This window comes from Acanthaster planci, linkage group LG01, assembly GCF_054643075.1.
Source record: "Acanthaster planci isolate LZ-2023a linkage group LG01, COTS_SCS, whole genome shotgun sequence".
Classification (NCBI taxonomy): Eukaryota; Metazoa; Echinodermata; class Asteroidea; order Valvatida; family Acanthasteridae; genus Acanthaster; species Acanthaster planci.
Window position 1 is genome coordinate 26211620 of NC_141777.1, and position 23045 is coordinate 26234664.

A 23045-nucleotide genomic window follows, 5' to 3' on the forward strand; every position below is an offset into this window, starting at 1 on the left:
ACAAAAGTGGGACCTTATGTAGGAGTGCTCTTAAATCAATTAGGAGGCTTGACATTACAGGGTCAAAAGTTAAAGGCTCCTAATCTACTGTAGATGCAAGTGTTCTTATTTTTACAAGGGGGAAAAACGCTACAAGTGCACTCGTGTTCATTTACAGTGTCGGAACAGACTATTTATATAATAAGGCTGTCAGTGTAGGAGTCAGTAACCAGTCTGGAATCTTGGGCTGAATCCCGGGGATCATGTACCTTGTGATGTGTGCAAGCGTCCGGGCCTGCTTATTGCCAAGCCCACTATGTTCAGTGTGTCGAAGGAAGATAAGCCCATAATTATAAGATTCTTCTCGTGAAAGTGAGTAGATTCAGTTCCTATGAAAGAGTGAGGACAACGGCAAGCAACCTGGCAGTGTTGAGGGGCTCAGTGCTGTGACGGTCCCAAACACAAACCTGGCAGTGATCCAGCAGCACAGTACTGAATACATACGCTGTACCGTCAGATGCAATACAACACAAGCAGTCAGCGAGACTTAAGTCCTGTGCGTCGCAGTTTGGAGTGCTTTTGCAGGCTGGATATGTCAAAGCAGTCCTCAGCAATCCAGTATTTTTCATTTGCGACAACTGGGAAGGTTTAAAATCTACTTTTAATGCGCTGTCTGGGAACGATCGATTCAACACGGTTTTGCATGGAAACGTCGAGACCAAGTCTCAATGTAGGCCCTATGACTCTGTCCGAAACTACAAACTGCACAAGACCGGGGTATGTTTTATTTTATGACTAAAACATAATAACTCATGCACTTTAAATTGATAGATTGAACAATCAACATACAAGAACCGAGCAAAAATTTACATTTTGAGTTTGCCCCAACTACGAGACTTGTGTGAAATGTACACAGTTTACAAGCGTATCTCCCCATGACGGTTTGGGGTCACCTGCATGTCATTAATACATAATGAACGTTTCTAAAATCGGCGAAAAATTGACTCGAGGACTGAAGCCCATGTTTGGGACTTTTTCGGCCATAAATGGGAAAGGTGTTCTTGTTTTTTTCTTGTTAATTTTGAAAGATGGTCCTGTCACCTATTGTTGAAAGGTTAATTGGGGACAGACGGTTTCTTTTTTGTACCTCTTTATTAAGAAGATGATGAAATCTTTTCATGTACACCTGCATTTATCAAACTTTGGTATACACAGCAGCATTTCTCTTTAAGTCGCATAAATCTGAATTCGTTCGAACTTTAGGCACATTCTTTGCAAGTGTTCAAGTTGGGATTAGGACTTTGCAAAATATCAACTACAATGAATGTACGAAATCTGCTCAAAATGGTAAAGTTTATTAGCTCCAAAACATGGACCAACACTGGACTGATTTTTAACTCAACCATATTTTTCGGCATAAATACCGTACGTTCTAAAACGTATTTTACCACCATTCTACGTATACAAAAATTGTTTTTTGAAACAAAATCTGGGGAGATTTAAGTCATTTTGAATTTGGGGGCTACACATCGTGAAAGACAGACTTTAAAAAGAGGGATTTTCATGATGGTATTTGACAGGTACATTAAAAAATACTGGCTTTTTCTTGATTAAAATAAAATGTACGGAGGCAACGCAGTCAGCAGCACTTACACAAAAGCTGCGTAACTGCTGTAATCAATCATAGTAATGATGTTATTGAAAACTCTACACTCTTCATACGACAAAAGCATCGTCAAAAGCTAAAAATCTGTACACCCTACACACGAACAAAGCCAAATATCGACAATTTTAAAATCAATAAAAGTCACTTTTGAATTGTTTCACATAGCGGAAAAGATCCCTATTTCGTCATTCTATGTTGTACATTATAATGTACATTTTCGTAATACATAGAATAATACACAGGAGATTTTTAAATACTCTTTTGGAAAACAACTACTAATTGAAACTAAGCCTTCCAAAACGTCTCGGAACGAACAGATACGTTACTGTAAGTCCACTTCAAGAAATTCATATTTTTAAATAAGATTTTGGGGATATTTAAGTACATATGAATTTCATTGGTACATAGTGTGACAGGCAGACTGAATTAAGAGATTTCGTTGATTCTGTTTGACAACAAAAACATCATTTTGATAGTGGAACTGATTAGATACGTTACCGTACTATAGTGAGATATTCCATGCAAAATAACAACGTTGGTTTTATGTTATCCATTTTTCGTGAAATTACAATTACCTACCTCTTAAAATCTTTATCTACAGATTGTACAACTTCAATATTTTACGATAAAAAATCTATAATGCTATTCATCATAACTTCAAGAATAAACACAAAACACAAAAGCACAAAATATACAATTCTTCTCGGCAAGCATTACGCACTATGATTCACATGTGCAAGAACCTTTTACATGTGTAGAAAACCGGAAATTGATGAGATTTTCTCATGTTTGTTGACGTCAGCCTAAAATTTGCACGACGAATTCGTAATCAGTAACGTATCTGGTGTAACGTATCAGGCCCGCTTATGTTGAAATAATGTGTAACCCTACCTATTTCTTCCACCACTCGATCAGTCATCATCCAACACACTGTTGACTGGTGTGCTTGTTTGAGGTCAGCTGCCATCGCGTGTCTCCAGAGGAAAGGGAATATAGGTAACATAGCTGGCGCTACACATACGTAACACATGGGAATCTTTTGGCTAATATTTGTATTTTCTTAGTTCAAAACGTATTAGATTTATGCCATATGTACAATATAATCCCCAGTTCGGTCTAGTCTGTGAGCAACTTCAAAAGGCATGTTCCTCAAATGTTACGTCTTTCTGTCGTTTCGAAAAAAATGGAACATGTCTGGTTATGAAATTGGCGACATGTGCTCTGAAGGCGATAAGGACAAATAAATAAGCTAATCTTTTCCAATTTATTTCATATTTTGGGCATATTATGGGCTAATAATAAAATAGGGTAATCACTGGTATGCACACATGACGGACGAATAGGAGAGTATTCATGAAACGCGCTTTGGCTAGCGACACGAGAAAACCGCAATAGGCCTAAATATCACCTTACTGTCGCCATTTCTAAGATTTTTCTTGATTTATAGACAAAAATCAGCCACGAAGAAAATTCATATATATCATTATCACAAACACTCCACACGTCTCAAAAACAGCGGAGAATGTGCCTTTAACTACTTAGTGGGTGGCGCTTTGGACAGGAATTTGTATGGAAAAATGACGGACATTAACAAGTGAGCGGGACCTGTTTGTCCTTCTGATAGAAGAGGATTTATGCAGGTATTTTATAAAACAAATAACAAATGCTTCACATTGATGCAATGGTAAGAATCATTTTATTCGGTGACAGATGAAACGTGCCATTCCACTCGGCTTTGCCTCGTGTAATTGAACCTTTCATCTTCCAAGTCATGAACTTGTTCTGACTATTTCAGTCATAAACATTCATTATCAAATTTGAAACTTTGCATGATGGAAGCTAAAATAAGAGGGAAGGCTTGTGGGTACATCCTATGAAATCTCTCCTGAGGATGACCGGAGCAATCTGGTCGAAACGTCGAGTTTACACTCACCGGTTCTTCTCGGAACCCCCCACCCCACCGACCCACTCTTGTAGAAAAGATCCATTTCACATACCCGCAAACCTGTTATTCATTATTTATGCAATATCGTAATATCACTCATGCATGCGAGCAACCACTGCAATATGTATATCTGTACGCTTTGCTGTTTGAACGGTTGTTTTGGAATCTGCCTGAGCAGTCGTGCACTGCAGGTACGGGGCAAGGAAAGAACAATTTTTATGACCAACACTGATCAGAAGCTACTTGCTAAGTGCTACAAGCCAGGTGCTACCGCCACAAACAGTCAACACTAGGATACAATAGTGAGAACAAGGGACGACACTGGAACGGATGGCTCTTTTGACACTTTGCTTGATTGTCCTGGCTTCTGGGTTAGCGGGTGAGTTTCCAGTTTCAAGATCAATTGTTGCAGATGGAAAAGGTGGAATCTCAGTGATGGCCCCCAAAATAACACAAGCACAGTACTTGCAAAACTGAATTCTCTTGAACTGTTTAAGACAGTGAAGGCGGTGAATGAGATTTTACGTGAATGTGTCTACAAAAAACTCACAACAGGCAACAGTAATTTAAAAAAAATACACACAAAAGTCGCTATTCTTTGACGTTGTAACGAAAGACTTGCTTGTACACACCAATCTGAAAGGCTTTGACACGTGTAGAAGAATCCAGCGACATTTCAATGGACAATCCAGATGGCAAGTTAAGAAAAAGGTTTGCGATAGCACCCCAGTCAAGGATATCTCTGGCTCCAGTGAGCGTTCTGAAAAAACCAAGAACATTTCGGACAGTATGTTCCGAAGTCTTCTAAAGGAAGAGAGACCATTAGGTACGTTGGGTACCCTCCGGTTCTTTTCAGGTTCTTCAGAACCACACATACTAGGGAAAGAGATATCCTCGCAAGGTGCTACCGTAAACCTTTTTCTTAACTTGCCACCTTCGATGGTCCCAATAGTGTTCCTTCGTTTCAAAAGTCCGTTAAACCGTAGCGACGTGAGAACGTTATTGTCGCCCAATAAGAAACTGTACACGATAGGCTCCTCCCAAATTCTGCCGTTCTCTTTCTTGTATATCGTAAATATTAATGTTAGTTCCAAGAGCTGTTCTGGAGGTATAAACAGTAAATTCCTCACCATCTGGCCTGGATACGTAATAGCTTCATGTACAATGAGTTTGGAACAGAGTGCGAAAAGAGCGTCTTTTGAATACAGCTTATGAAGTGTGGCTTTTCAAACGACCCTGCTTATTTTCATTGAGGAAGAGGCAAAAGGTTTCATATTGAAGGAGTGCAAGGTGTAACAACTATGGGGCGCAGATTTTCTATGAATTTATTTATTGTCAAGCGATACACGTAAGCTATTTTATGGAGTAAACGTTTAAAACAAAAATCTCAAAAAAATACATGAACAAGAATTGACACAAACACCAACAATAGCCATATCAACAGTAGACATGCGTGCGTTTTCGAAGATAATGTTCAGGGTGACTGTGGTGATATTTCAAAAATCTTTCCAACAACATTGTGTAAAATGAAATAATTGTTTTTATAATAGCAAATTTACGGTATCCCGACCTTTTAATCCTATCCAATGGCAATTATTTGTTTTCGACAACAAATTCGAACCGATAAACAAAATGTGACAGTTTAATAAGCTCATTTACTAGCCGTATACAGTCGAACCTCGTTAATAAGATATTAAAAGAAAGTTCTGCTTATTACAGGAAAATGTTTAGGTCCCGAACTTTAGTTTTTCATCGTTTTCATTCTTGATAATGCAATGTTACTGTTATAACAAGATGATTTACCGAGTCTGAAGGACCTCTTATTAACGAGGTTCGACTGAACATCTCTACGGGGGATGGCGTGATGGCCAATTGTTTGCGTATGTGTCGCTACGGGCATGATAAGGATGGATCGTAAAGTTTTGTGGTGTATCCGACCAATTATCTGTAATAAGTCAGGAAGACCAGAAGATTGATCCATTATACAAAGCCATGTCCAAATGGAATTTGGTTAGGACACAGACAGCTCCGTTTAAATTTTAGGCTTGGCGTTCACAGTCAAATGAGATTTAATTAGGCCGTAGAAAGCACCGCCTGATGTTTCAGGCTTGGTGTTCACAGTCAAATTGATTTGGTTCGGCCATAGACAACTCTGTCTGATGATATTCAGCCTTGGTGTTCACAGTCAAATGAGATTTAATTAAGCCATAGAAAGCACCGTCTGATGATATTCAGCCTTGGTGTTCACAGTCAAATGAGACTTAGTTGGGACAAAGAAAGCACAGGCGTGGTGTGCAAGTAGATATTAGGGTCTTCAAACCAGGTAATTGTTACCAGCAATAAAGTTGAAATGGATCCCAACGCACCTCGGGTACAAATTTCCAGAGATGGAAGGCATCTTATTTTTGCCGGGGTACAACATTTATGGCCCTCGTTGGGACCGTGTTGTTAGTTATGTCCAACGAAACGCTGTTCCACGAGGTCCCATTGCCGAGTTGTATCAACAGAGGAGCAATGCACGGTTGAGGAGGAGGGTGAAGGAAGCCATGACACGAGACGTTGGAAGGCATTTCTTAACAAGATACTTATCATGTAGCGACTCATGGAAAGGGTCATTTAACACAACATAAAATGATAATCAGCTACGTAGGAGCACTTTGAGTAGACTTTTATATGTGGGGTACTGACGAAGCCATATCAATGCCATGAGGATTCTGTTGACGGGGCGATGTAGATGTCTCCGTCCTGGTTCGTGATAGAAGGCTGTCTGAGTGGAATTTCCTTGCCATCTGCAATTAAATCAGCACCAGATGTGAACACGTTCAATGCAGTGTAAGATAATATCCAAGCAATGGGGGTGATGCACATTAACAGCAACATCTGTGGCGATTTGTGCAGTATAGGCTTCTGATCAAGATCGTCATCCATATCGACTCAGGGATTTCTCCAGTCAAGCGAAATAACATAGGTCCCTCACGAGATCATCAAACACGTTTCTTGGATTCACTTGAACATCCTCAACCAAATCAGGGAACAGAAGAGCGTGCAGTCTTGGGTTGGGTGCAGGTAAATCAAGTATGCTAGAACACAAAAATCCATTAAATAAAACACCAAATGCGTTCCAGAGAGATACAAGCTCCTCGTCTATCACATTATTGAATGGCGGATCACTTAACACCAGGAGGAAATTATAGGACAGTGAAACGAAGGCCATCGATGCTGCAAAAACGCGATCTATGTTGCTAGCAAATGCACAAACCTCGACCAAGACTTAGTGCTACATTGATTTGAGAGGTGCAATAACCTTTGTTAAAATAATTAATAAAGTAATCTGCTATATACTTAAGTTAGTGTAGAATATTTTGAATTTGGAATTTCAACCTTTCATTCATTCGTTCCATTTATTTTCATGAAAATTCCACATTGTCCTTGGTGCGAAACGTTGTTCCAAGAGCCGCGTTTCACAAGCTGTATTCAAGTGGCGTACTTTTGCCCGCTCAACTCCTTTCGTTTCGTAGGTGCACGTGTCCTGCATTAGCATTATACATGTACATGTACGTATTAAAATGGTACGAATTTACTTTTGTCCTTCCTCCATGGATTAACTGTGCGCGTCCTCTCAGGACAGAGCGGAACATGTACATGAATATTACGATGTACAAGAAAGAGAACGGCTTAAGTTGGGCCGAGCCTATCGTGTACAGTTTCTTATTGTGACAACAACGTGCCCCCGTCGCGACGGTTTCACGTACGCTTTGAAACCTCATTGGGTTTTTGTACAGAGCGAAAGTCACAGAACAATAGCTCAGGACAATGTAACTGCGTTGGCGAGGGCTACTGCAAATGACCGGTGACAACATGATACCCATGGTCACCGGATTCGTCTGTGGTGCCACAGTTACTTCCCTGGCAAGCTTGCGAATACTTCTCTAAATCCAAGAAAGCTGAATGATTAGAAAAAGATTTGATGGCTGAAAATACTTTTGATATGTCATCAGCTCATTACATTTTGTAGAAAATAAGATATTTTTTATTTTTCTACCGTTAGCATCCCGGAAATTTGAGAAAGATATTATAGCGAATTATATAGAGAGGAACTATGGATCTCGCAGTGTCATACCCACTTTGAATTCGTCTGGTCCGCTCAATGTCACCTTGCGCCTCCTCATTGCACAACTTGTAGATTTTGTAAGTAAACCTTTTCCTTGATTATTATTAACTGGGTCCTTTTTAATGTGACATTCGTCTTATGTAAGGTTGAATTAATTTGTCTTTTCATTGATTCTTCAAACTTAAACAAATACACGGTGTATACTACAGTGAATGAATTACTCACTTGGTTTTGTAGCAAACACATAAACTCTTCAGTGGTTTCCTTGTGCTGGTATTGTTTTGCGAATAAATAGATAAAAGACAAATTGTCCGTCTAAAAGCACAACGTTCTATTTTCTTTTTTTCTTCAACGTGTCATTTCTAATTGATCCTTAGGACGAGCCCGAACAAAAATTGACGATACATGCTTGGCAAAAGATGGTAGGTTCATTTCGTCTTGTTTCTAGAGATTCTTTTCCGAACAATTTTGTGGCAAAATGTAACAGTACATTGTGAACAACGACCTCGTCAAACGCGTTTACACTCGAGTAATGTAGTTGAAGACCAATCAGCATCAAGTCACATGCTTTAGTTTTCGCACGACATGCGACTTTTCCATTTTGATATAAGTGGAAGATGTAACGAGAGCGTAGCTGTAGACAGACTGGGGATCTGCCTAGCAGCAGATTCAGTTCGGTTTTCAAAGGACTTTATCTTCCCATGTTTCTTTTGTTCTAATTTGATTGTTAGAATAAATCTCAAGACAAAAATTATCACGAACATTACGCCCCACTCATGTACTCGGGTTCACCTCCATTAAGGGCGACCTCTTTTTTTAAAATTCCAGGCATCCCTCCTCTATATTTTGTAAATGGTGAACGCACCTTTGGAAATGTCACGTGAGAGGATACGATTTTAACAGTCTGGGATAATTTCTGTATATGATTGTTTACTTCAGAAATTCTCTGTCCGAGAACAATCGCCATAAAAATCCTGATTCCTCCATTCCAAACAAGGGGGAAATATCAAACAATGAATTTAATTTTGAAATTCTGTTGACCTTACATTTTTAGTCTTGGCGAGATGAGTTACTAGTCTGGAATCCTGACGACTATGGAGGCCAAAATGTGATACATGTCTTTCCGTCAGATATTTGGATGCCTAGACTCGTCATCTTGGAAAAGTAAGTGACCGTCAAGTCTAAACTTTTTCCTTAGGAAGAATCTCAGATTGGTTCGGTATAAATGTTTTTCAAAATGGCTTTAAAGTTGTTATTTTCTGTGGACAAGCGACAAGAAACAACCCATAAAGAATTGAATAAAAATACTGCGAAATTCTCGTACTTCGAAATTGAAAAATTAAATTAAAAACCTCCATTTTAAGGACACGCCAAATGCTCATCACACATGCTCAAATAGACCTTATCACTTTTAGTCTACTAAACAGTGCATATATTGTATATTGCATTTTTAGTGTAAATTTCGACTTTTCAAACGCCAAGGAGATAGAGATTATCATCACTGCGGATGGAAGTGCAGTTTGGTACGCGCCTGTGATGCTTAAAACCTCCTGTAAAGTCCACGTCAAGAACTTCCCTTTTGATATCCAACAGTGCAGTGTGACCTTCATGGCCTGGACTTACGACATGTCTGACATCAATCTTCGATTCTTCGAGGACGAGGACAGCAAGCAAATGATCTACAACCCCAACGGCGTCTGGGACGTGGAAAACGTCAATGTGAGCCGAGTCGAGGTGAAGTACAAGTGCTGTGAGTACCCGTACCCGCAGATCGTCTACACGCTGAGCTTGAGACGTGCGTCGCGTGTCTACATCCTCAGCATCTTGGTCCCTTTGATCCTCCTCAAGATGCTCACCCTGGCTGTGTTCTGGATGCCAGCTGAGTCTGGGGAGAAGATCTCGCTGGGAATGACCAATCTTCTCGCTTTCGTTCTCTTCCAGCAGCTCATATCAGCGAACATGCCGCCAGTGGGTAACGAAACTGCCATCCTCAGTAAGTAATCTATGCCGATTAGGTTTCACGTACAAAATTGGTATTTGGCAAAGTATTGATCCAAATGTTACTAACTGCAGTTGACCTTATTCACTGGTGGGCCATATTAATTTGAGAGAAAGGATAAAGTTTTTCGGGGAGCTTAGAATAAAAATTAAAGCAATGAAAGTAATTTATTACAGATAAATTTCATTTACAATGATGAATGATTTAAAATACAGTATGTGATTATGTGATTATGATTAAAATAATAGTTTGAGCAACGTTTTAAAAAACTGAAGTGCGGCATAGAGTCCAAACAGTCTGGCACCAACCCCATTTGATTTCTACTGAATAATACGATATGAATGCAGGGGACATGATTAAAAAAATGGCTTCCTTGTGAAAGAGGTCTGATATTCACAAAGACCCATTTTAATAAACCGCAGCCGTGTAAACTTAATATTAGTATACAGGTACCACTTTTCCAGTTGCAGCACAGCTGAAATAGAGTCCAAGGTTCCGGACCAATTTTCCTACATGACCCTTACACACCAGCAAAATTATTATGAGCCCCTATTTAAAAAAGAATAATTTGAAACATCAGAATTTTGTGTGAAGTCGCCGCTGATTTTGCAGCTTTGAACCGACACGTTTTAATTACATGTAGGCACTTCATATCGGTACCGACATTGTGAATCGAATTACAAATGTGATCCAAACTTTTCAGTTGAGTCACTTTGTGTAAGAAAGGTCATTTACCATGCGATTTTGTTAACCTAAAGCTTGCAAATAAAAGCTGTTTTAATGAATTAGACGTTCTATCAATTTCGACAGCTATATATATCTTCTGCATGGTGGTGCAGTCGTGTGCGTCCGTTTGCGTGTCGGTCTACGTGCTACGGTTATACCACACGCCGCCAAGCAAGCCCATACGCCCCTGCGTGATCCGGCTTTTGACTCATTTGGGACAACAGAAGGAATGCATAACATGGCAGGTGGTTTCCCGCGTTTTTGACAAGGCCATGTTTGTCTTATTTCTTCTGGTATCTATCCTGATGGTGGTTATTTCATTGTTTGCTCTGAGTGGTCAAGAATGGTGAGTAATGACTAGTTATTACAAGCGTCGGGAAAATTGAGTAAAATGGAAATTTTCGCATGGTTATCAAAAAGGTCAATTCCTAATTATCTACTTGGTAACTTTTTGCGATTAGTTAATGTGTTTCACGTTTAGTGCTAAATTCATTGCAGCTAAACAACTTTTTGTAACTAACATTTTATTTTACGTCCCACCTCACTGCTATAGGATTTTTGTTGTTAAAGTGGCTGAAAACATTAAGATATATTGCATCACAAATTTGATATCATTCATCAGCATAAAGGACCTTAATGTGTAATGAAGTGTTATTTTATTGCTTTCATTTGTATTCTAAGCTGGAAAAAATGGGGGAAAAGGGCTGTTAACGTAAGTTTCGCTTCAACATGGCCGACGTTTAAATAAGGTCACTTGCACTTGTTACGATATCCTGCTCAGGCATGGTATGCCTCTCCGAGTCAGCCACCGAGCTTAGCTGCTGGTTGTGTTCCATTTGTTTCTTTTGTTTCAAAAATCCGTAGAGTCTCGGTGCTTGATATTAGTGTCTGTGCTAAGTCTTTCATCACACTAATCAAAAGTAGCATAATAGCTGCTATACGTAATGATTTTGTTTCAATATAAATCAATTTTGAAAACTGAATTATTTTTAATAAGGATTGATCAATAATAAAACCGAGTTAGACATTCAAACCCAAATACTATGTTAAAATGATTTACAAGTTTTGGGGAAATTTTAAATAAGTCCCCAACGTTATAGAAACAATTTTGAGTGGGGAAGAATAGTGGAAATCTTTTAAAGGTCAAATGGCAAAGAAAATTAGGGGTCATCTGTTTGGTCGATATTAGCTTAATGGTAAGAAATAGACGACCCTTTTTCAAATATATTCCTTATGGAGAAGTCTTGGGGTAACCATTTAAAAATATTTTTGGCCCCCCCAAAAAAACGAAGAATATGGTTTTCCAATTTCGGAAAGGCGCTACTCATGAGCGTTTGGCTATAACAGAACGCCGCTAACTGGTGGGATAATATAAATTTGACTATAATTGCAAACAATGTATTTACTTGTTTACAATCTGGTTTTTAATGTATTTTCAATTACTCTTTCGTTGAATATAGTTTAATTTAGTTGATTCTGGATTGTATTGAATCACTTCATCTAATGGTAAGCAGACAATCTGCAGACATGATGGACTGCCAGAATTGGAACGAAAACCGATTTATTCAAGATATTGCCTTGATGTAAAGATATTGATGATGGACTTTTTCCAATTACATTTCAGTCAACGGGCATCAGAAAATAATGCGATCAAAATTCCCCAAGCTAGGAAGGTGTGTACACGATAAACAGTCGTCACTCGTTAGTGGAACAACATTAGATCGCAGCCCGTTGAGTTGATAGTAGAGAGCTTTAAGGTTGATACAAATAATTTATTTAAGTTGTTTTCGGTCAAAATCGATCTTTCTTCAGTCCGCAATATAAATAAGCCAGATGTTTATGATTTGATTCCAATGAACATGTCTATCATGGAACGTAGAAATAAGTTTTTGAGTTCATAGACGGAATATTCCATCCAACGGGGAGAGACCGAGTTTATTGGGAAATCGGTCTGCAAGGGCGGACTTAAAATCAAAGTTCCGGGGGTAGGTAAAAGTTTTTTTCGGGGAGTGGTGTAAACATTTGAAAATTTCCCGTTTCTCACGGGTGAGGCTGATTTTGGAGGATTTTTAAACTCTTCCTGAAGGAAGGGACGTACAATTTTCCCTTTGAAATGACTTTTCTATTCATTAAAACATTTAGCTGTTTTATTGGGGGATGACTGTTTGATCAGGGTTTGTGCTCATTCCAGCTTTAAAATCCATGCATTGTATCAATGTGAAAATATGTTAGGAAAGAAACTACATAGGGAAACTGACTAGGTGCTTATAAATTGTAATAAAGATGAACAAAGAAATTGTCTGGAGCGGGATTTGAACTGGCGACATCGGAACACCGTACCAGTGCTCTACCAACTGAGCTATCCAGCCCTACTGTTAGTGGCTCTTCCCATTAGTCAATATCTCTGTTCGGGGGGGTGCTAGCCAGAAGCTATTAAACCTGAAACACCATGTAGCCAGGGATCACATCCCAATAACACGATACAACCTGGGAAGTGGTGGACAGGGTTCACTCAAAGAGGACACGGTTGTATCGTGTTATCGTGTATCGTGTTTCAGGTTTAATGGCGTCTGGCTAGCGCCCCCTGAACAGAGATTAACAAATGAGAAGAGCCACCAACGTAGGGCTGGATAGCTCAGTTGGTAGAGCACTGGTACAGTGTTCCAGAGGTCGCAGGTTCAAATCCCACTCCAGTCAATTTCTTTGTTAATCTTTATAAAATGTTAAAAATAAATTAATTAATTAGTTAATTTTAAAAATGTCTGGAAATCAAAGAGGAGCAGGGGAAAGGTGGAATTATACAGTCGATCACCTAAAAAGGATTAAGAAACAAAAAATAAAAAGGGGATGGAAATGGTTTGCTCCAAAATACCCGAGCACCAGTTGCAACCTTCCACTGTTGAAGGTTTGTCGCTTCAGTTACTGCTGGGTAAACTTTTTTCCTCTTCCCCGTTGAATGGTAACCTCTTCGCCTTTTATACCTTCATTGTCCTGTTGACGCCCATGCCTTGCCCTTTCATCACCAGCACGGAATTTCGCCACCGGCCGGCATCGCGCTCCTATGGTCATGTGACAGTGTTTTCACCAGCCAGTTTTTCTGCGCCGCACAATATGTTACCCACATCCGCACCATTTCTAATGGTTGAACGCCATGAATATAATTATGTGAGATTACTTTGTATATGCAAAATGGTGATATGTACACATTCAGTAATAAGGAAATTTAAAAAGTCTCTGTCTATTTCAAGCAGTGGCGTCAATTTGTGCCTGATATTGGGGGTCTGAATGGGGGATTGTGGAGAGGATAACTTGCCGGTCGTGGAAATTGAAAAGCTGAGGGAGGGGTGCTGACACCATATGACACTGTATAGGGGACGATGTTTATGATGCCGATTTACATCCGTATTTAAATGTGTATTTCATTCATGTATATTTTTGATAAGAACGGCATATTTATGCCTTTATTCAGTGCAATTGAATACACCAACGCCCATTATAAACGCGTCATTGCGTTAAATGTAAATTTGTAAATGTTTAAAATTAAACACCTTTTTAGAAATAAACGTGTTTGGGTGTTCAGACAGTGCCACCACTCCAAAAACGTGTTTTTGTGTCTTGTTATTGACACTCAACTGTCATTGTGTCTGAATTTATTAACGTGTATCTGTTTTTAAAATAAATACCACAGCGTTTTACATTTTTAATTAGAAACACCACAAGACGTTCATAAACTGTTACAACATTAACACTTGTTTTTACAGTGTTGATAAGTTCCAAAAATTCTTTACAATCCACGTTAATTTTTCTCACCAAGAAAAAAAGGGGGGTTCAATAACCCATCTCCCCTTCTTTAAACAGTGCGGGTGGTATAAACTTCGTTCCCCAGGATTTACTCCCGTTATGTCAATCGAGTGATGTGGTGATGCGATGTGGAGTGGACTTTTGATCTGTATGCGTAGCCCTTTGTGCAAGGCAGAAGTTCATCTGCGGGGATAGTCGTCACCATACCGAAAAAAATGAATGAAATACATAGATATCAAAAAGAGAGATTTACCTGCCCGATTTTCGAATTTTCAAAACCATTTTCTATACATTTGATGCAAACTATGGGACAGAGAGAACCCCCCTGCCTTTGTGTTGGTCATTGTTATACTGGCATTTCAGGAATTCTTTTCAGACATCTAGGGGGGATGTGTTAGGTCACAATAGGCTGGAGTGTGTATAGGGTTTGGACCTGTTGGGGGGTACCCCTCTGTCCCATTTCGTGCCTGGTATACCATTTTTACTATCAGCTATTCAATTGACATATGTGTCGGCCATCTTGAATTGAAAGTGTGCTAAAGTTTTCATTTGGGAGAATTCGAGAGTTAAAATAACATTGACGAGATAAAAATTCATGCCGGTTTTGTTTGGAATAATTTAAAATTTGTAAAAAACTATATCTGAGATATGTTGTACGCCACATTAAAAAGGAAAGTGGCGTTTGGAACCCAAAATAGTCTTGCACCAACCCATTTAACAAATGACACTGAATATGACAGATTTAGGGAACAAGATAGCTTGACTGTGAAAAAAGGCCTGTTTCGCTTCGTTCGTTTTCCTTTTTAGCATTCTATTTCGACTTGGTTCATTCCATGATTCATTCGTGGCATCGTTAGATAACATTTCGGGCATCTTTTGACGCTTGATTCATTCAAATTAGTCAGTGGTGGTGCGTATCGGTGATATAGCCGTGACTTTCTCTTATAATTCGTTTAGAAGCAATCATTTTCACCATTTATCTGATTAGTGATATCAGTGATACAACTTCAATTTGTAAATCATACCATTTCCCTATTTACTTTGGGGGTTCATTTAAGACAGTTTTGGGTCTCTGACATTCCAGATTTACACTTATACTTTAAACTTATGCGAAGAATATCATCCGACGTAATTACATGAAAAGGACTGTAGAATAATCTTTCCAATGTTTATCTTGGAGAGGGTTATACAGGTTTCTATATCCCCAAATAATGATCAATGACGGGGGTATTTCATTTTTCTTAGAAACAAAGCTTCAAAATGAACGAAACTCTAGAAAAATCTTCATGTTGGGGCGTTCATTTTTCTTTTGTTTACTTTGTTTATTTTACTCTGCCTTATTAAGTCGTTTCATTTAAGTTGTTGCTTCATCCATTGATCTCTTGACGTGTAAGACACCAGAGCATGTATGATTTGCAGTGGTTGGACCATCGGGAACACTCCTCTTGGGTAATTTCCCCAGTATTTTCTTGAGAATGGTCAGATTTGGGGAAAAAATGACATAAGAGATTGCCTCAAAATATGCAAAAAAAATGTGTTTATGTACACCCGCATTTATCCCACTCTGGTATACAGAGCAGCGTTTCACTTCAAGTCGAATAAAACTGAATTCGGTGTTGTATCATTTGTTATACCTGCATAAATCCCCGTTATCTGATTGGCGGATCATTGATCACTTGTCATTGAATAATTTGTTCGACTCAACGGTGCCCATTGAATAGAACTTCTTTATTTCACTTGACTGGTTCCACTCTCATTCCATACCTCTTATTCTTTGTAAGAAAGAGGAAAATAATGTCGGGATGGAAACCACACGAATTTGTATGGCAAAATGACGACCGTCAATGAGTGGGATCTAGCTAAGAGGATTTATGCAGGTATTGTATGAAACATTTTGTTTCATATAATGTTTCATGTAATGAAATTATTGTTACTGTTGCACTCATAAACATTCATTATTCTTTTGTACATTGCCCATGCATGAGTGCAATCGATCACTGTCGTATGAAATTATGCTTTGTCGTTTGAACGTTTGTTTTGGAATCTACTTGAGCAATCATACAAGGCCGGGCCGATGAAAGAACATTTTATGATCAAAACTGGTCTCAGCACTAGGATACTGTAGTGACAACATGAGATGACATTGGAACGGATGGCTTTATTGACACTATGCTTGATCGTCTTGGTTTCTGGGTTAGTAGGTGGGTCTCCGATTTCAAGAGCAGTTTGTTGCCGATTGAAAAGACGGAGTCTTGGTGATGGCCCAAAAATAACACAAGCGCTGTACTTGTAAAACTGAATTCTCTTGAACTGTATAAGACAGTGAAGGCGGTAAATGAGATTTTACGTGAATGTTTGGCCCCCTTTCTATCATTTTTAAGATACTGTCAAATACGAAAAGGCACATTCTTTTAACCTTTTCGACAAAAAATGATATTTGCCACTTATTGTCCAACCGTGAACATGCCCCACCTCGACAGTAAACTTCAGGTTGCGCGGACTTCCATAAAAAATTGTCTACTTCATGAAGAAAGTACAAAAATATACAGGTAACAATGTAAAGAGCCTACGAAGTAGGCGATTTGAAAAATAAACAGACAAGCTCGTTCGACAACAACAAAAACATAAACAGAAATAAATACACACAAAATAGCTAATGTCCCTCTTTGAGATTGTAAGCAAAGATTTCCTAGTACACACAGATCTTTTTAAATATTTGACAGAAGAATCCAGAATTTTTAGCAAAAGCACTCAAAGAGAAAGAACAATAAAAAGCCATGAATATGCCGTTTTGATGTAAGATTCTGCATGAAGGTAATACATCATGAAAGTAATACATCATGTGGTGTCAGCATTCCCATCCGCAGCTTTTCACATTTCTATGGCCGAGCAAGTCATCCTCCCCCCTCGCCACAATTGGCACATCACCCGTCCCCTCAATTTCTGGCCAAATTTACAACAAAAAGGGACAGTGAGTGACAGAAGAGGGTCCTATTTCCAGAGGTTCGGCCGAGGAAAATCGGATTCATTATAATTAGGTTTTGCATTTCAGTCCGACATCGTGAACGCATCCATTAATGCAATCCTATTATAAGGAAGCCATTTAATGCAGCATGTCATCTATGAAAGGTCGACCATCAAACGAGCACAAAAACCTGATAAAATAAATAAATTTAAAACGAATTAAACATCCTGTCTCTCAATTCTAACAGCGTTATATATCTTCTGCATGTTGGTGGAGTCGTGTGCATCCGTTTCGTGTCGGTCTACCTGCTACAGTTCAACCACACACCGGCAAGCAAGCCCGTACTTCCCTGCGTGACCCTGCTCATGACTTGCTTGGGACGGCGGAAAGTGCGCGTAACATGTCGGGTTGTTTCCCGTGTATTTGACAAGGCTACGTTTGTGTTATTTGTGCTGGTATCTATCCTGGTCGTGGTTAATTCAATTTTTGCTCTGAATGGAAGGTAGTGATGTAAAGAGTGATGAATAATGAACAGTTCTGACAACAACTAGGCAAGTGTAAATTGAAAGGTTCGCATGGTTTGTGAAATAGGTAAGTTCCTAATTATCTACTTGGTAACTTTTGTTATTGGTTAATGAGTTTCATGTTTGGTCTTAAACTCATTGCAGATAAACATTTTCTAGGGATTATAATTTTACTGTACACTGCCATATAAAGCGCACATGTGAACAAAGCATGACGTTCCTACAGGGCTAAAAACCTTATCATGAAGCCATTTTGATCATGTTCCCTGAATCTATCCAGTCGTGATCTGTTAAAAGGTTGGTGCCAGCCTATTTCGGGTTTCATGCCTCACTTTATTATTTTTTTCAAAGTGGTTTAAAACATTAGACATGTTAACTTGAAATCATTCATCAACATAAAAACATGGCATTAATTTCCAATGAACTTTTATGTCTTACCCTTTCTTTTTATTCTTAGGGGCAAAAATGAAAATGTTAACCTCGCTTTCAATTCAACATGGCCGACTTGTGAATAAAGTATTGATAATAATGGAGATCAGTGGAATGAGGTCAACCGAGCCCTCCTGCTCAGGCATAATACCTCTCAACCACCGAGCTTAGCAGCCGAGGTTGGCCGAAATAATGGGGGAGTAAGAGTGATCTGAAATATCCTGACTATGATCGTCCTGACAAAAGACATTGTGAACAAGACTCTAATTCTACTTGTCGTTTTGTTGGCAGGATCTTCGCTCTTTTACATATAGTGTTCAGTCCCGTCCATCGTGAGCTCCGCGCGTTTGGTGTCGGATAATACCAGCCCGCCCTCACCCAACTTCCCACCTATGACCCCATCTCCAATCTCAAATCCATCCTCATCTAACTCCACCGCGACAGTTGCTTGACCAATGAGAACAGCAATTGCAAAAACCGTGCCGTTTTGCTGGACACCAACTAAGATTTTACAGCTAATGTTTCGTGTGATGAGATTCACGAGTATCATCTGATGAAGTTTGGAGTCTTCATTAAAATCTGCGCGTGGAAATTCAAGTTCTGATTTACGGGAGCTTATTTAATTTTAAATAAATGCAGTTGGAATAGCATGAGTAATTTCTAGGCAAGATTGAACATAGAACATTCAAAAGAACTGCAGAACTTCAGGTATGTCAGCAAATACACGCTGACAGTAACTTTCAGATGTCAGTGTCGTTCTTTGTATTTTGGGGGGGGTCAAGATATGAGTTTGTATATTTAATGGTCCTAAATGACGTCACACTTCGGTACTCTATAACATGACGGTTGTGTTCCATTTACATGTATTTCTTTTTTTTTAATCCGTAGAATGTAGTCTCAGCTAACTGATATTGTTGTGTCCTTGTGAGTCCTTCACGGCAACATTCAAAATTAGTATAATAGCCACTTTACGTTGTGATTTTTGTTTCATTGTAGATCAATCTTTAACACTGAGTTAGCGTTATTAATAAGGATTGATCAATAGTAAAACCAAACTGAGATTTAAAACCTAATACTTTGTTAAATGATATACAAATTTCGGGCAAGTTTGACCAACACAACAGAAAATGTTCCGAGTGGGGAAGAATTGTGGAAATCTTTTAAGGTAAAATGGCAGAGAAATTTTGGGGTCATCCGTTTGATCAATTTTGGCTGAAGAGAAAAGATAGATAACCTTTTTAAAAATACGTTTCTGGTGTACAAGACCTGGGGTTGCCATTTAAAAAAAAATTTTAGCCCATAAAGTAGAAATACACTTTTCCAATTGTGGAAAGGCACTGCACCTGAGCATTAGGCTATCACAGGACACTGCCAAAGTTGCAACCAGTGGGATAATCTAAAGTTGACTAATTGTAAACAATACATTTATTTGCTTTAAACTCTATAATATTTAACGTATATTCTCAATTATTTTTTGGTAATTTAATTGAATATACTACATACACATGATTCCAGATTACAAATAATCAATTCATCTATTAATGGTGAGCAGGCAATTAATTGCCAATCATATTATACCCTGATATACTGATATTAAATACGGACTTTCTTCCTATTATATTTTAATCAACGGGCATCAGGAAAAAATGCAATTAAATGCCCCAAGCCAGAATGGTGTGTGCACGGCAGTCAGTAGAACAGCTTTGGGGTGCAGCCTGTCGAGTTAAAAGAGAATACAGATTTTCGAGAATATACAAATCATAAACTGTGGATGTTTTTGGTCAGAATCGACTTTTTCAGTCCACAATTTAAATAATCCAGATGTTATTAATGGTTTGATTTCAGTGCAATGAACATGTCTATCATGGAGAGTCAACATGAAAAGTTTATCAACACAAAAGAACCATGCAGAGACGGATTAGAAATTTTGATAATGTCCGTTTGATTAACCTGAGGACAGCTGCTTTTATAAGGCTATGTTCGATATTAAAAATTTAAAATAATCGAAAGGGAAAAAGATGAAGCGAGATTTTAAAAAAAAATGGAACAAACAATTGGCAAATCAGCAAAGTAATCAACTAGTTCGTTGATCAACCAATCGAGCTTTATGAGGTAGTTATTTAATCCACAACCTAGTGGTGCTTGTAAAGTTTATCGTAGCAAATACGGCAAAGCATCTTGAACAAGTTGCTACATTTATGGGCTGATAGCGTCGGTCTCCTTCACCGTTGCCTTGTTGCCTTGGAAACCTGTGTTTTCGAATGCCGGCTTGAAGACATCAGTTTCCTTTCGGTTGCTCTATATAAACTTCGGTGTCATATAATTGGAGGGACGCTCTTCTTTGACCCCTCCCCCCGCGGCAAAGCAAATTCTCTTGGATTTTCGTAGCATTGGCATTGCGTTAACAAAATATTCTTAAGTTAATCTCACCTTTGCTGACAAGACCTGCGTCAGGTCAACTCAGCTCAATCTGGTAGGTAACTACCAGAAGATTTGAAATCTTTGCAGCGTTGTACAATGCCGTCTTCACGTAAGCACATGAAGCGAAAACAAACGCGCATGAACAAGGAGACCTAGGAACGATATTGCCAGAAGTGAAAGGTCGTCAATGAAAGTCGTTTTACCCACTTACAAAGAACTCTTTCCAAATATTACTTGAGGAGAAAAGGGTAAAATTCTGAGATGAGTCTTTCTCGGGGTGGTTTCAGTACGAATCATTCTTCCAAAAATTGTCGAACGTAATACAACAGCCGGAGCACCATTTATAGGCGGACCACTGCACTAAGGCTCGAGTTCTGGAAGCACGCTTCGCGACTTGTTACTTTCAGGCTCTACTATCAAGAAAACACCGTTAAAAGCAAGTTTCCGTATTTTACTAATCGCAAATACATTTGTAATAAGTCACTTCCAGTTTTACCCCGAAGAAAGGGAAATACAGCATACTAAAGCACTCGATTGAGGCTAGTTAATGAATTAAACACGGACGCCGGCAAGCACAGTCTACTGATGATGTTTGAAACATGGTATTATTCAGGGCTCCAAATCACCGTGAAAACTACATGCAAAGGATATAAAATACACAAAATTGTGACAGCTTATTGTGAATTAAAAGCATATGGGAAAGTCTAGAGAAATTAAAGACCAAAGCTTCCTAGAAATCCAATGAAAAGCAATGCATGACCACGAATACAATCGAAGTTAACATTATAGATTGATAGGTGCTCAAAATTCATAAAACATTTAAGTCTACAAAAAAGGAAATGAAATCAGCAATGATCGAGAACTCTGGAGTAGATATTCACAATGTTATCTCAAATGCAACACTTTGAAAGCCCATGAAGGAAGCGTTATTCAACGTACGAAGGCCAGAAACTTACTTAATAAATCGATAGAGTCCTAATAAACCATCAACAAAACACAATTGTAAATATCATTAGCTTAATATCCTACCGTTTACGCCTATTGTCCCGCCTTATAACACAGTACATGTACTAATAAATAAAGAAAATTGAACCACCTGAACTCCCATTACATGACATTCGGTGCATTCAATTACTTGAGTTCAGCGTTTGGGTCAAATAGGCCTACTAACTCAGATGTGGTTTCTTAAAGTACCATATTCTGGGGGACAGTAGGCTACTGACAAATATTACATCAAAATTTTGACTGAACGTTGATCAGGACTCGACATGTGGGTAACTACACCGACAGGAAATTTTTGGAGAGTGTGCCAACGTGGCCAAGAACTCAGTACACCGTTCACGGGAGGTTTATTAAGTATACTGGACCACCTTGAGGACTGGCCAACTGACCTCTAGCCTCCAACTGATTGGAGGGCAATATTCAGAGAAGATTGGGCCTTAAGTATACATGTACATATGGGTGGATTTTCTAAACTGCAACTTACGAGGGTCACCCTACTTCAAGGAAAATTTCCACACACGAACACAAACGAAGACTTAAATTTACTCTATAAGTTGCTGCAAAAAGCAAGATAACTGATCCCAATACTGACCGTCTGAATTTTAAGATTAAACATCAATGTTTAACTGCTTGTAATTGGCCCCTGATGGTGTCCTCTATCTCCTCATGACGTCAACGCTGTAGGTACACTCTTGGATCAGGGTTGGTGTTCATTCTAACTTTCAAAATCATGTGTTCTACCATTTTGGAAAAAAGTCTGGAAATCAAAGAACAAGATGGGAATGAGGAAGAGAAAGATGAAATGGTACAATACGGATCTACACAAAATCAAACGGGGAAAGGAAAAAGACAAAGAAACAAAAAATAAAAGAGGAAAAGGTATGAAAATTATCAGTTTGCTCGAAAATACCTCAGACTTGAGACACCTTTCTATGTCGACGGTATGTCACTTTGCTTCTGAGTACATGACATTGTATACATTTCCTCTTCCCCGTTGGATAGGACTTTTCTCTCTTGTCTGTTATGATCCCGTTGATGCCCATTGGCCCAGGCTCTTCCTTGGCAGCGCAGCAAGGCCTCTTTACGCCACCGGCCTGCAACGTAACGCGCTCTTAGGGGTCCAGTCCACTAATTCAAGCCCCATTGAAAACAGTGTAAAATCAGCACCGTTCAGGGCCCAATAGCATGCACGCCAACATCCCTGAGATTTCTGAAACACAAATGAAATTCTTGTCTGGTCACTTATCTTTCAATTTCTTTTCAATTTTTTGTGGGTTAACCAATTACATTTTTAATTATTCCCACAAAACAAAATCACCCCCCAAAAAGTGATTTTTCCGAAGTCTGATTGCAGCCATTTTTCAAGTGGCAACCCTCAACTTTCTCGGGCACTTAGGACCATTTTTCAACCGTAGTTTTCAGCCCTTCTGCCCTCATATGAAAGCTCAAAGACCCAGGGAGTTGATCCTGGCGACGA

General features: G+C 38.9%; 1 protein-coding gene across 3 annotated transcripts; it reads left to right on the plus strand.

Annotated features, from left to right (window-relative positions):
• Nucleotides 1-225: 225 nt before the first annotated feature.
• LOC110975244 (neuronal acetylcholine receptor subunit alpha-10-like) lies at nt 226-13216 on the plus strand. 3 transcript variants are annotated; one of them, XM_022227561.2, is made up of 8 exons: nt 226-756; nt 2561-2641; nt 3769-3969; nt 7639-7778; nt 8079-8123; nt 8756-8865; nt 9156-9694; nt 10511-13216. In XM_022227561.2, exons 3-8 carry the CDS (start codon nt 3921-3923, stop codon nt 10774-10776), a joined length of 1149 nt encoding a protein of 382 aa, XP_022083253.1. In that variant the 5' UTR covers nt 226-756; nt 2561-2641; nt 3769-3920; the 3' UTR covers nt 10777-13216. The 3 variants fall into 3 exon arrangements, with proteins under 3 accessions (XP_022083253.1, XP_022083254.1, XP_022083252.1); XM_022227562.2 differs by lacking the exon at nt 2561-2641; XM_022227560.2 differs by lacking the exon at nt 226-756 and having other exon boundaries at nt 784-2641.
• Nucleotides 13217-23045: the final 9829 nt, after the last annotated feature.

Coding starts and splice junctions, on each gene's coding strand:
- LOC110975244 (XM_022227561.2), top strand. CDS start 3,921: ATGGCTCTTTTGACACTTTGCTTGATTGTCCTGGCTTCTGGGTTAGCG. Junction 7,779..8,078: donor TTGCACAACTTGTAGATTTT/GTAAGTAAACCT, acceptor ATTGATCCTTAG/GACGAGCCCGAACAAAAATT. Junction 8,866..9,155: donor AGACTCGTCATCTTGGAAAA/GTAAGTGACCGT, acceptor TTGCATTTTTAG/TGTAAATTTCGACTTTTCAA.